The sequence below is a fragment of the Beta vulgaris genome, chromosome 1 (assembly GCF_026745355.1).
Source record: "Beta vulgaris subsp. vulgaris cultivar EL10 chromosome 1, EL10.2, whole genome shotgun sequence".
NCBI lineage: Eukaryota > Viridiplantae > Streptophyta > Magnoliopsida > Caryophyllales > Amaranthaceae > Beta > Beta vulgaris.
In genome coordinates, this window is record NC_079202.1 from 61,673,477 (window position 1) to 61,687,634 (window position 14,158).

General features: G+C 31.5%; 1 protein-coding gene and 1 long non-coding RNA gene across 2 annotated transcripts; both read left to right on the forward strand.

Annotated features, from left to right (window-relative positions):
- Positions 1-526: 526 nt before the first annotated feature.
- LOC109136143 (uncharacterized) lies at positions 527-2,392 on the forward strand. Its single transcript, XR_002041056.3, has 2 exons — positions 527-972; positions 2,195-2,392. It is a non-coding gene; the product is annotated as an uncharacterized LOC109136143 (long non-coding RNA).
- An 8,358-nt stretch (positions 2,393-10,750) lies between these two features.
- LOC104905437 (auxin-responsive protein SAUR32) lies at positions 10,751-11,582 on the forward strand. The gene has a single exon (XM_010694020.3). It carries the CDS (start codon positions 11,014-11,016, stop codon positions 11,389-11,391), a length of 378 nt encoding a protein of 125 aa, XP_010692322.1. The 5' UTR covers positions 10,751-11,013; the 3' UTR covers positions 11,392-11,582.
- The last annotated feature ends 2,576 nt before the right edge of the window (positions 11,583-14,158 follow it).

Sequence of the window (14,158 nt, forward strand, 5' to 3'; positions counted from 1 at the left end):
GTCATCTAGTTTGATAAAGTCTTGTGGGAGATTTTACATAGAACCAGATATCGAATTTCATGTACATCATTGCACTTTCAGCAGTTAATTTGCAAAAAAAAAAAAAAGGTTATTAAGGTCTTGCTCTTTTCAATTTTTTGACTTATCTGAACTTACTAGACCTTATTAGTTCTTATGTGAACTTAATCCTGTTCAAAACTTATTCGGTAATTGTGTCAAATCTTATTTTTACAGACTTCATTTTAGTAATCTCAATTTATTTGAACTTATTTATTTCTCATAAAGGTTGAAAATAGTTGAGTACAACAAAGTCTAATAACACTTACTACATTAATATGAGGATTATCCTATTAGTTCCCCGCTATTATATAAGCGCGCAACTCATCACATAAAAAGTACACCTGTCATCTGAAATTTACTCCCACCAATAATATCTTTTATAATACGACATATATATTATACCATTAACTTGTATATATATATATATATATATATATTATATATATATATATTATATATATAATATATATATATATATATATTCAAAAATTCTTAATGAAATTATAGTATATAAAATTTTGAGTTCTAAAAAAAATAAAAAAAAAATCCAAAGAAAGTATCACTTTCTCTCTCCTGGTCCCGCTGTTATTATAACCACCCCCCTCACAATCCGCTTCTCCCTCATTCTCACTCACCCTTCTTCATCTTCTCCATCTCTCTTTCTTTCTCTCTCCTCCCCCTTGAAGATAGCCGATTTTTTTGGGGGTAAAAATTCTCCAAACAACATAAAAATCAAAACTTTAAAGCTTTTAACTAAGGAAGCATATGAGTTGAGGGGAATGTTGGCTGGCTCGAGGACTTGTTTGGATGTAGATCTATTTCACTTCTTATTACGTCGTCGGACCAGGCTTCATTCCCCCCAATTTTCTCTGTTTCCCAAACACATCCTTTCTTTTACTGGATAATACTAAGGTAACTTTTATTTTTCATTTTTATTTTTTCTGAGAATTTAAAGATTTTGTTTTGCAGAGGTTTTTTTTGGCAGTTTTGGGATTACATTTACATTGCAGATTGGTGTAATGATGAAGATTTTTGGACCCTATATTTCTTTCTCTCTCTAAAAATAATAGACTTGGTTCAGAAAAAGTTTTTTTCATCATTACTCTGTTGAAAAATTTAATTTTTACTTGTTTGATTTGTTATTTACTGGGGATATTATTCTTACTTATCATTTGTGTTATGATGATGAAATATTTATTTGCCAGTTTTTTTCGGGGGATTCTTCTTTTTGTCAGTCAGATTTCAATCTTTATATTCTTTACTCATTTTTTCATCATCATTATGAAATTTTTTTATGGGGATTTGTCTTCCCATGTGTGTGATTTTTCTTTAGATCTACTTTCCTTTTCACCTTTTTTATTCTTTGGTTTTCTCTCTCCTAGGGTTTCATCTTCTATACAAATGTTTTTACTATCTTTAGTAAATCTTTAGTTTCTTCAGATCTACATTGCTAAGTTCAATAATTTGTCTAGATTGTTTAAGAACTTACCTCTAACTTCACAGATTTAGGTCATGTTCTTTTGCGCACAGTTTCTATTCAGTTCAGCTCACTTCAATTCTATCAGTTTCGTCTCACCTTAACATCAGTTCAATTCAGTCCAAAAGAACTTAACCTTATATTATTTATTGTTATCGGATTGGGTTAATTTCAAAGATTAATATTGAGTTGTTATTGTGTTTTAGGAAATACTGAGATTATGGAGGGTGGTTGTTGTTGTCGTCGTCGATCTTTAGATAATATAGGAGATTTATATTTGGGTTCTTATTAAGGGGTTTATTTTCAGTTCAGTTCAGGACAATATTTTTACTTTTACATATCATTATTCATTTCAGTTCAATATCAGTTTAGTTCAGTTCAGCTCAACTATTTTATGCCGAAGAGAACCAACACGAAGTTTGTTTATTTTTTATAAAACAAAGATTAATCTTTTATGCACATTGAGCTCTATTGCTCTACATACCATAAGAATATTTTGATATGAGGTAAGTACATTATTAAAATTTACACATTTGGAATCAATTATGAGCATGAAGATTGTCTTATTTGGGTTAGTGTTGTTTAGATGATCTAATATATGAGATTTGTTTAGTTGCGATGATAAGATAATTTAATTCTTGATTTGAGTGAATGCAGGTTACGAGAATCAGTGCGTTGCATTTAATACGCTTCGTTTATTTCTACATTTGACCGACTTTCTCTGGGTTTCAACTGCCTCGTTACTTAATAATCAGACATTGAAATTCTAATTTATTTAGTCTTATTTTCTTCCTTTGTTTCTTCAATCATATCGAACTAGTACTATCAATATTAATATTAGTAGGGTTTTATTGAGATGGCTGTCAGTTTATTACTAATAGAATTTAAAAGACGTGTGTGAGATGGAATCCAACTCAACTTCAACTATTACTTTTTCGAATGTCAATGTGACAAGGACAAGATATCGATAGTGTCTTTATCCCGAGTTCGGTTCGAGTTTGCTCACATTGACTAAGTTATGCAAGTAAATACTTTTGTACAAGTAGAGTTTGGAAATTTTCCTAGGGATGGAATATCAATTGTACGTTTAAGCAAGCATAAATCTAGTTTTCATATGAAGGAGTTTACAAAAGTGATCTTTAACAAATTAACACTATAGTAAAGTGATCTTTTCGTTCAATTTAGTTTCGTTTAATTCAGTTTCTCTCCTTTTAAAAGAACGGAGCTTAATATTATCATACTTGTCGAGGAACCCTAAAAAAATCTTTTAATAAAACTGGAGGAGAAAAAAGATAAAGAGTAAAATGCAGCTTTCTCTTGAAGAATGTAGGATTAACACTTAACAGACAGACATGGGTAAAAATTGTTATGAGGAATGGTAAAAAAAGTCGAGTGGGTTCTGATTACCATGTTCATCTTTTAGGTAAAAGCCTACAACACTTTACAACAATTACTTTTTTGTCTCAGCTTTTTACCCTTTAATTTTTGATTGGGTAAGTTTTCAACGTGTGATATGTGATGAGAAAACTCACTCAGAAAAAAGGTAACAGTTGATTTGAAAAGATAAGAGCGGAGGTTTTTATGCAATAGACAAGCATAGCATAAGCATAGCTAGTTTCTTCTTTTGTTTGTGTTGCAGGGTAACACAAGCGTCAGCGTGATAAGAATGCATATGATATGAACAAGGCTGACCAGAAATTTTGCAGAATTCTTGTCAATGGATTTAACCCTTTTGTGAAAATGAAATGTGACTATAATGGTATCTATTTGCTGCATTTATTTTGTAGTTTTCTTATGCTAGTAGTTTGATCAACAAGTCTATTTAGGCAATTAAACAAGGAGAGAAATATAAGTATCCAACTATATATAGTTCTTTGATATCAAGGATATTTTGACTTAGTGGTTAAGATTGAGTGTCAAAAGACCAACTCAACCAAAAGTTTAAGCTGATGGTTGAGGCCCCCATGAAATAGATGTATACTCTATCACGCCCCCTCATGCAAGAGCTCTTAGGGCTTGAAGTGCGGATGCAGCACATGCCTCCCTCATATCTTGCGCTAAATATTCCACTGAGAATGGAGGGTCACGCTGACTCTTGATACCATGTCAAAGGACCAACTCAACTAAAAGCTTGAGCTGATGGTTGAGACCCAGGAATAGATGTATACTCTATCATTGAGGTGCTGTGAACGATAGATTACATGTTCGAATCTCCCTCCCTTTCTCTGTACTTTGTACAGCTAATTATAGATTGAATATAACAACAGAAAACTTGATGGAAGCTAAGGTTTAGGTTAAAAGCTAACATACATTTGTCAATTATAGTCTCTTTGTCTTAAATGAGTTTAATTTTATGGTTTTCTCTGGTCAATAATATTTACAAACTTTATAACTTAACCATTAAGATTAAAAAATTAGAATACTGTTAGATTTATGTCAATGTATATCTTATGATTACTACATTTGATTATTTTTATCAATACACAATTGAAGATATAAACTAGTTATTAGGTCCGGGCTACGCCCCGGGTAAGAAAATTTTCATTTATTAATATTGTACTTTGATATGATAGCACTAAATACAACTTGGTCTAGTGGTTAAAACTTAAGTACATGAACTTGAGGTCACGAGATCAAAACCTATACTATGCAATTTCTAATTTTTTATTGTACATGGATTTCATGAACTAAAACTTCCTAGGGAGAGCGCCACGAGGCACCGTTCCTGGTTTACGAACGCCTTTTAATATATTAGTATAGATGATCAAAAGTGTGTATCGGACATTGTAAAATTCTAAGTGTATAAAGTAATATGAGACAGAGATAATAGTATTTTTAAAGAGTTAGTAAAAAGGTTAGAAGGATTAGTACCAACTTTAGTTGCGATGGCCGATGAGTAAGCAGTTGCTGTTAATGGTGTCATGTATCTACAACTTGATCAACAAATGGAGTTGGTGATACAAAACAGAAAAAGGAGAAAGAGGAAAGCAGTTAAAAGTAACCACATTTTTAAAGCTCTCTAAAGATGTACTGCAAGATTTATGTGATTCATTATTGAATATAAAGAATTTGACTATTACGCACATCTTTTTTCATTATCACGTAGTCAAAAGGTTATATCTAATTAAAACTTTTAGTTGAGAGCAGTTGAAAGTGTTATAATCTCTACAATGTCAATCAGTCAATGGTTTGTACTGTTAGTTTGATTTCTGTAGCCTACCAACAACATCAGAATTAAGTCGTACACATAGTGTTCATAAACATCTTTTTTGGTTTTGTCAATACATCTATCAAAGACTAATTGAGTTGATGACTTATGTTGTCTTTGTGTGAGTGTGATCTATGCAACAATGGTTGAATACTGGAATTTTAAAGCTCAACAAACAGACGGATCGCGACGAACTTTGAAGAAGATGCAGGAGTATGTTGCTTACTTATGTGTTATGTCATTGATTGTGTATGTGTATATTAATACATTGATTGCTAATGAAGCTCCCAATTGAAGTTAACACTTCAAGAATTGGGGTTAGCGCATGTGGTGAGTTTTTCCATCTTTCCTAACAAGGTCTAGGGTTTAATTCCTACCCCAAGCATCTGCTTGGAATTAAAGGGAGGAAGGAGGTTGGGGGTGTCTGGCTTGTAACAAACCTCTGGGTGGGGGCCTTGTGCGAGGACCGTCCAGAGAATTTTGTCAAAGGACCAACTCAACCAAAAGGTTAAGCTGATAGTTGAGGCACCAGGAATAGATTTATACTCTAGCACGCCCCCTCACGCAAGAGTCCTTTGGGCTTGAAGTGTGAATGCAGCACAAGTCTCTCTCATACCTGACGCTAAGTATTCCATTGAGAAAGGAGGGGTGATGAAATTCGAACCCGTGACCTTTTTGTCACGCTGGCTCTGATACCATGTCAAATAACCAACTCAACCAAAAGTTTAAGCTAATAGTTGAGGCACCATGAATAGATTTACTCTATCAGATTTCTTCTTACCAATTTTTGTAGTTTAACACTTCACTTTATTAATTCAGTCAGTATATCTATATGTCACACGTTGATAAATGTGTATTCATCTATGTGTCCTAGAAAAACCTGAGCAAGACTCCTAAGTCTCTCCTCATGTTGTTCTCTTAGAAAAACATCCTTGATTCATATCTTAAGGTGAGTCTTGTTAATAAGAGTTTTTTCTAATCATATGAGTCATTTCCCCTATACGCTCTAGCTATATAAGAAATCCTTGATTAATAAAAATAAATAAAAAAACAGGCTTCCTAAACTCTATATCGATTACTAGATCTTGAATCTCAAACTTTTCAACGAGATAGTGCTTTTTCAACTCTCTCAAAATGAATTTTGTTCCAAACATATATGTTGTGGTTCCGTAGTTCGACGTGATACAAATTAATAATAATGTTATTTCACATTTATGGTAGAGTATTCATATAATGAGAGTTGGAAGTTGATAAAAAAATGTTGAATTGCTAATGAAAATCACTCACGATGCGGACAATGACGTAGAGTCGTGAAAACAAACTTGAAGTGGTAGATTTGAGACTTCAACGGAGTAAGATCGTAGTTGATAGCAAATCTTCATTATTACATCTATATTTTCTAAATTTCATTCATTTTACATGCCTTATAGTTTGCTATCAATGATACTGTACGTTCTTCTTCAGGGAAAAAAACTTGATCTCTACGTCTTGAGATCTCATTCACCAACAAAAATCCACCATTAATAACCCTTATATAGAAGTTGTACAACTAGATATTACTAGAGATAGGATAATAACTCCTGTCAAAAAAAAAAAAGAGAGAGATAGGATAATAACAAAAGTAGGAAAATAATATTATTCAATGACGCTAACTTATAAATATTCTAGTCTTTTATGCACGCGATGCGTGCTTCGATTGTTTGGATCTATTATTAATAAATTTCATCAAAATATAATTATAGAAGTGAGATTCATGATTATCGTTATACAAACTATTGTAATCTATAAAGTGTTTAGAAATTGAGATAAACATTTAGATGTGAAGTTTTGTAATCAAATTAAATTTGTAATTTTTTGTCATTGAGTAATCATATTTCTCATTATGTCAAGTTACTTTGTCAATGTTTATTTAGTTTATTATTGGAATTTTGACCCAACTTTAAATTATGAAAGGATATAATTGTACAAAATTGGAATATCCAATTAAGTATATATTTAGCTAAGGACAAAAAAGACATTTCATTGGGAGAAACCATAGCTCCCCCTTGGCTTATATAATAAAGATTAATTAGTTATCGTGAGACCATTGTGATCTTTCTATCTAATAATAAATCCTAAATTTCGTCAAAAAAAAAATCCTAAATTGTACTTAAAGATACCTATTAAATTTTACAATAAGTTTGGTAGCAAAAGGGTGCTAATTTCAAAACTACAAGTAGTTTCTTATGTACTATTTGCAGCTCATTGACATATCTAAGCACCTAGAACTAGGTGATCCCTCCGACAATTTATACATATTTTATATTTGCAAATCTTATATATTATTCATTCGAGTAAAATATGTGATAAATGTGTAATTAAATGTACTTGAGAGCACATAAGAATTTGCATTGACAAAATCTGGCCCAATGTGCTTCTCTCTCCAACACATACAAATCATCCTCACACTTGTAAGTTAATTTTTTTACAATAGTAAATTATTTAGCCCATTCTGTTCCGGCCCAGTAAAACAAGCCTTTACCACATATAACTAGCATCTGTTGCTCAGCTACAAGTAGGCAAGTAGCCCACACTCATGGCCCAACGTTGTTCTTGCCACGCAATTGCAGTGTCCAACAACAAAATGCACGATATGCATAGCCCATACATTCATCAGCCCACAAGCGTTGGGCAACAACAAAGGCTTGATCCATACTATTATCTCCGCAACATGACTACCATGTTTGATTTGTTCAGCTTGTACTCTAACAAGTAACAACACCATTACATTGCTAATTAGGAAATTGTTAAACATCGCCCTGAAATTACTTAAACCATAATGCTCTGAAAATGATAGATTTTGTCAGTACGTGGTGATACAATACAAATTTATACTCCCAATCTCTATTGTTGAAAAGGAAGTAGCTAGACTAGGCCCTATTATGTTCATCTTATTTTCAGTTATTTTAGATCAAAGAAGTTTAGATAAATTTAAACAAGCTATGATAATTGATAGATTCCAATAACGTCTAACACCTTATAGAATAAGTTCAATAAATTATGGTAAGTTCTAATAAGTTTTGACAAGTTAATTTCGTATAAGTTTAAATAAGTTTAATAGAATGCAACCCTGATTGAAATCCACCAAAAACTGGTTGATCTGATGGTAAAAGTTTGTATCTCACATGATTTAGTAGGATCAAACTCCAATTGCATTGGTTTGGGAATGTGGATTTTTCTAAAGCTTACCCCTATCCCTACTTGTTAGGGTACATTTTTGTACCATATGCTTAAGATTTGATTAGATTTAACCATATATATATATATATACTACCTTATTTTCTTATTGATGTTCATATTTGGAATTTTGGCTTTATTTAGAATTACATAGAATAATATAAAATTTTTCCCAATATATAATAGAGTTTGTCTTGTAAGAGACCGCCTATTTTTAAATTAAAATTAGGCAATGGTAAGCTCAATATTAGAAAGAGAATTCGTCCAATAGTAACTAGGTTAATTTCTTTCGGTGACTAGTTTAATCCAGATAGTAAAATTAGACCATCACTTTTGATAATTTTTGTATATGATAATATCAAATTTTTATGATTTTTTACAAATACATAATTACATATATTAATAGTCAAATATGTACATTGATAAGTGTGTAAGTCAAAGTGGGAAATCAATAAGAAATACACGGAGTATCATAAGAGAAAAAAAATCTCTTATCTACCCTATTATTGTTTTATGCATTTATTTTTTAAACTAAGAGGGTTAATGTGCTGGCATAAAATTATATCGATAAATTTCTCAAATCTAATAAGAAATGTTAAAACAACCAATATTCTAAATGTTAATTGTTGAAAACCTCTTATTTAGATGAGCTAACAAATACCCTCAAAAAAAAAGCTAACATATTATTCATCCAATGAGAGAATAAGGGATAATACGGTTGGTACCAAAAAATTATGAGATCGATTCTCATCTCCCGCTCTTATGTTCCCGCTCTTATGCTTATGTCACATGTAGCTCTCTAAACAATAACGAAAAAAAATGATCCAGCCAATAATTCTAGCATGAAATGCGGAGGAACAAATTGGGGCCAAATTGCTTAAAACTGAATATTGGTTGAGAAACAAAAGTAGGAAAAGTTGTTTTTTATAATTGACAGATAGTCAGATTTCCTGATTTTGCGCTTACCCCTCAAAGTTCGGGGGGAGTACATTATCTTGTTCTTGCTTTGTACTCTCTTTACTCCATTTTCTCTCTCTCTCAAATACGCGAGAAAGTATACTTTCATATTCGGTATGGAGAAACTTTTTTCATACCATTTACTTGATATAATTAGATATAGTTCAGATATGATTAATAGCTAACTGATATGATAAGATATTGTTAGGATATGATATAAGATTTCAACTAACAAGCCCCACAAAAAATATGAAAAATAAAAAATTTATAATTTTTTAATATTACTTTTGTCATAAAAATTACATAAATGCCATGGTATTGGCCCATACCCGATATGGAAATATCATTACTCCAAATACGCAGGTGATACATATCTGATGGGCCCCACTTTGATCATTATCTTCGAAACTTTCGGCATTAGTTTCTCATTTGGCCGTTTGGAGTAACATGACATAACATATTTCAGTTGGATGATGAAATTCCTTATGGAGTTGGCTATCTTTGATAAATTGTTGCTAATAGTGTTTTGATTCGCTCACCAAAAGTGAAAATTGATAAAAAGTGAAAGTTCAAATATGTACAAATATTTCTAAAGATGATACCAAGTCCAATGATAGACTTGATGAGACTCCAATAGAGATATAATTTTTTTTTTAATTTTTGATATCATATCTACATTTTATATTTTCCCTAATCAAGAATATATCTTATCGAAGATTTGTAACTAATTCTTAGTCGAGGTGGGCCATGGTATTATGATAAAAAGGATGTCAATACGAAATTATTTCGCTCACGATATCTTTTATTTGAAAATTGTTATGCTTAGAGACGATTTTCTTCAACATAAAACAACCGAATTCAACTAAAACGAACTAATTGCAACAACCAAACTCAACTAAACTGATTACAACTAATAGAAATGATAATTGAAGCTGAACTGAACTGAACTGATTACAACTCAATTAAACTAAACTGATTGCATCTGAAATAATTTTGAATTGTACTAAATTGTAAATAAGTTGGGAGAACATACCCTTATTCTGCAATGTAAATGTATTGAAATTAAAACATGTTTCATATTTGCGAATGATGATTATTGGATAACGATCATTTGTAACAGATTTCAAACAAATTCCACAATGACACATCGAGAAAAGTTAACTTCAGATAAGAGACTATAAACAAGTCTCACAGAGAGTAGAGATAGCCAACAGTACAGGCCCACCCAGCCCGGCAGGACCGTGAACATTCAGTTCCAGAACCGTAAAATTACTGGATGGGTCGTTGATTCATTTTTTTAGCCCAACATGAAGCTCACCGACATAACTCCCCAACCCAACCTACAGATCTATATTTTTGTATCAGAGTAAAGTATATTTTAACATTTAATTTTATCTAATAGTAAATAATACATGGTCAAATTAAATTTTATAAATGAATAATGAAATTTTTAAAGTGTAGCGAGTAATTTGAAATGAAGAAAGTATATGACAAGCCTCTTGTACATGACATGAAACCGGGTCAAAAACTAGCATATTTACCATCCAACTAATGATCCAATACCAACATCAGCATGGCAAGAAGAGAATCTCTCATTGGTGAATCCCAAACCTCAATTCCAGCCCAACGTGGCATAACCAATCCATATCACCACCCACGTGTATAACGCATGACTCGCAACATACAAAATTCCTAAATTACCCTCTCCAACCCCTAAAACTAACCTCCTAACGTCTAACGCCGTCATCTCTTTGGGCCCCACTTTTTCATCCACTTTAACAACATTTGGCCTCACCCCTTCAAAATTTCCGGGTATATAAATTCCCCTCCCACCCCTACCAAACACCCCTCCCTTCTCTCTCTTCTCTTTCTCTCACTAAAAACCTTAAAAAATGGCTTTTTCCCATACCAACCTTATTCTCTCCAAAACCTCTCCCCCAATTTCCTTTGTCTTCCTCTAAAATTTAATTTCCCTCTCCTCCTCCTTTTTCACTCCCTCCGTTTTTTAAAGATCTTCGAACAGTTTTCTCTCATAAAAAGATTCCATACAGGCCGGAACAACAAAAGAAAACGGAGGGAGTAATTAATATCGACGATGGGTGGAAATTTTCACTTGCATCTACCCCACAAGAAACAACAACAAAACCAAGGTTCATCAAAGGGTGGAATTGGAATTCCTAAAGGATGTTTAGCCATAAAAGTTGGACACACTAATGAAGAACAACAAAGGTTTGTAGTACCTGTTGTATACTTTAATCATCCTTTATTTATGAGACTTCTTAAAGAAGCTGAAGAAGAGTATGGTTTTGATCAAAAGGGTACCATTACAATTCCTTGCCATGTGGAGGAGTTTCGTTACGTTCAAGATTTAATTGATCGTGAAAAATGCCTTCATCATGATCATCACCATCATCATCATCATCATGAACATCATCATCTTCCTAATCCTCTTGTGGGTTGTTTTAAGGCTTGATTTTTTTTTTTTTTTTAGTTTAGTTTCATCCAACGGCTGTGATCTTCTCTTGTAAATTCCGTCAGCCTGTTTATTGGATTAGGTTTTTTTTAGGGTTATTTAGAGGGAGAATGGGCGGAGTACATGATATACTATCATGATGTTTTCATCTTTATGATTATGATATGATTTATGATGACGAAAATTTAACATGCTTTTTTTTTCTTTTTTTCTTTCTTTTTATCTCACTCCATCTGTACCAAAATATAGTTCCCATATTTATTTTGGGAGTCAAATTTTAAAAATTTTGACCAAATATTCTTACTCATGTTTAAAAAAAACGTATTCATGAGAAGTCTTGTTAGATTTGTCTCAATGTGTAAATTCGTAATATTAACTTTTTATATTTTTTTACTAACAAGAAATAGAAGATATCGTAGGTCAAAGATACGTCTAGAGTGGGAGAGGATGATGGGATGGTGGAAATTTGTGACATGCGAACAAATAGTATAGTTTTTTTTTACTCGTACAAATAGTATAGTTAGTTGTAACAAAATTGTGATAATTTAGTATCATCATTATCATCTAGTGGAAGGAGGGGACAAATAGAAAGGAAAAAAGGAGGAAAAAGTGGTGAGGTACTCGAATTATTTGACTTAATTTGCAAAGAGACACATTTGTAACTATGAATGATTGTGTGTGTGTGTGATGTCATTATCTCCACTAGTTTCACTATAGGGCTCTTGTTTTTTTAAAAGTAAGGGAATCGGTTCATTTCAATTGCAATTCAGTTTCAATTATCATTTTTATTAGTTACTCGTTCCGTTCCAATTTAGTTGCTACATTTTGGCCGTAGTTACTATTCATGTCATAACTTTGACTATCTTTTATTTCAAATACATAAGAAAAAAACATAGTCATGTTGGATCTTGTTTGATTCGTCCCAATTTGTATATTTCATATATAGAGTTTTTATAATTTTTTCATATATGAAACTCAAGATATCGGTGTTTGAAGTTGCATCTCGTAACTTAATTCATTTAAGTTCAATTCAGTTTGTAATCAATTCAATTTAGTTTAATTTATTTCAATTTAATTATTTTATTTCAAAGAAAACAGGCCTAAATGAAATCGTGCTTATTTATTAATTATGTTTCTAAAGGGAAAAGAGTGAGAATTCTTTTATCAAGGTAATAATACTTTAGGTTTTACAACGTTATGTTACTTTGAGTATTTTTATGGGCTTGAGGAGGTAGTGTTTTAAGGAGTTGAACTAATGATCTTTTGGAGTAGATCGAGGTAGCTTGAGCAAGTAGAATATAATTTCTTTTTCATTCTTTTACACTTTACAATTTAACTTCTAATTTTACTGAATTTTATAAGTAATTTTGTCTACTAATCTCTAAGCTAGTAAATAGTCAAAGTTGTGTGCTTTTAAATGTGAAAATCAAATATTAAAAAGATGAAAGGAACCAATAATAATTATGGTTTCATTCTCCATTATTGGGTGTGCCAATTCTCTAGGCACACTTGCATGCATCTATATTATAAAATGGGTATGAAGTCATATAATAAATGGGTATAAGCCTTGCAAATATCTCGGTTTCTAAATTAATAGGAATTCTGATACTCTTTTCATTTTGCTAAAGATTTTAGGAAAAAGCTATATGCAGTCCTAAAAGCTGTATATAAGAAGTTAAAAATGAAAATAAGTTGTATTGATTTATCAATTATTACATCGATTGATGCAAAAAAATTCTATACATTCACAGCTTATTTCCATTTTAAGTAGTGTTTTTATGTCTTATATGCAACCTTAAAGGCTGCATATAGCATAACCCAAGATTTTATATGGTTATGAAGGAGTGTAAAATTATATGGATAGAGTAGTATGATAAGGAAATAAACGTACCTTTTATCATATATCTTACTTAATAAAGTTAAAACAAGGAGATCTTTTAGAAACGGAATTAAATTAAACGAAAAGTGGGAAATGAGAATATCTTTAGAGAAGGGAGAGAGTAGTATTATAATATATACTGCCACTTAAAGACTAGATTCTGGACCAGTGTGTAAGGCTTTCATTGCTTATCATAGATAGTGACCAATAATTGTATTAGTGACACTAATTTAATTATGCTTACATGATCTCAATAATTCAATTTCGTTTTAGCATAACCACTGTTGAGAGACCATTAATTAAATATTATTAACCATTCATAAATATTTATGTTATCCCATATAACTTCAAATCTTCAACTACACTTCAACGTACCTGTCGTATATTATATGGAAAATTGGTTAATTGATTGAACAACTGAAATAAATAAGAAACTTGAACCCCTGAACCGATCAATTCCGTTTGATGAGTACATGTAACTTTATGTTTTTTTTATGTTCATCTTATGGTGATAAGGGTTAGTTAATTAACCAAATAATGTGATTTGCTTATTGGCTAGGTCGTTTATCTAATCAAGACCGTCTAGAATATTCCACTATATTTCATTTTGATTTACTAGCTTGTAAGTTAATTTTTGTTTATCAATTCATCCTCCTTTATATATCTTTATATAGAAATCGGAATTGAAATGGATTAGAGACCGATTTTGTAAAAATCATTTGCATCTTGTAATTGACTTAACTTTGTCCAATGTTAAATTTCATTTTCATATTCATAAAGTATAAATAACACGGAAAAAGCTAAATGTAGTCTTAGTGACTGTTTATAAGAAAGTAAAAATGAAAAAAAAAGCATTAAAAACCCTAAAAGCATTTGATTAATTAATTG

Excerpts from the sequence above, each read along its gene's own strand:
- LOC104905437 (XM_010694020.3), top strand. The coding sequence starts at position 11,014 with ATGGGTGGAAATTTTCACTTGCATCTACCCCACAAGAAACAACAACAA.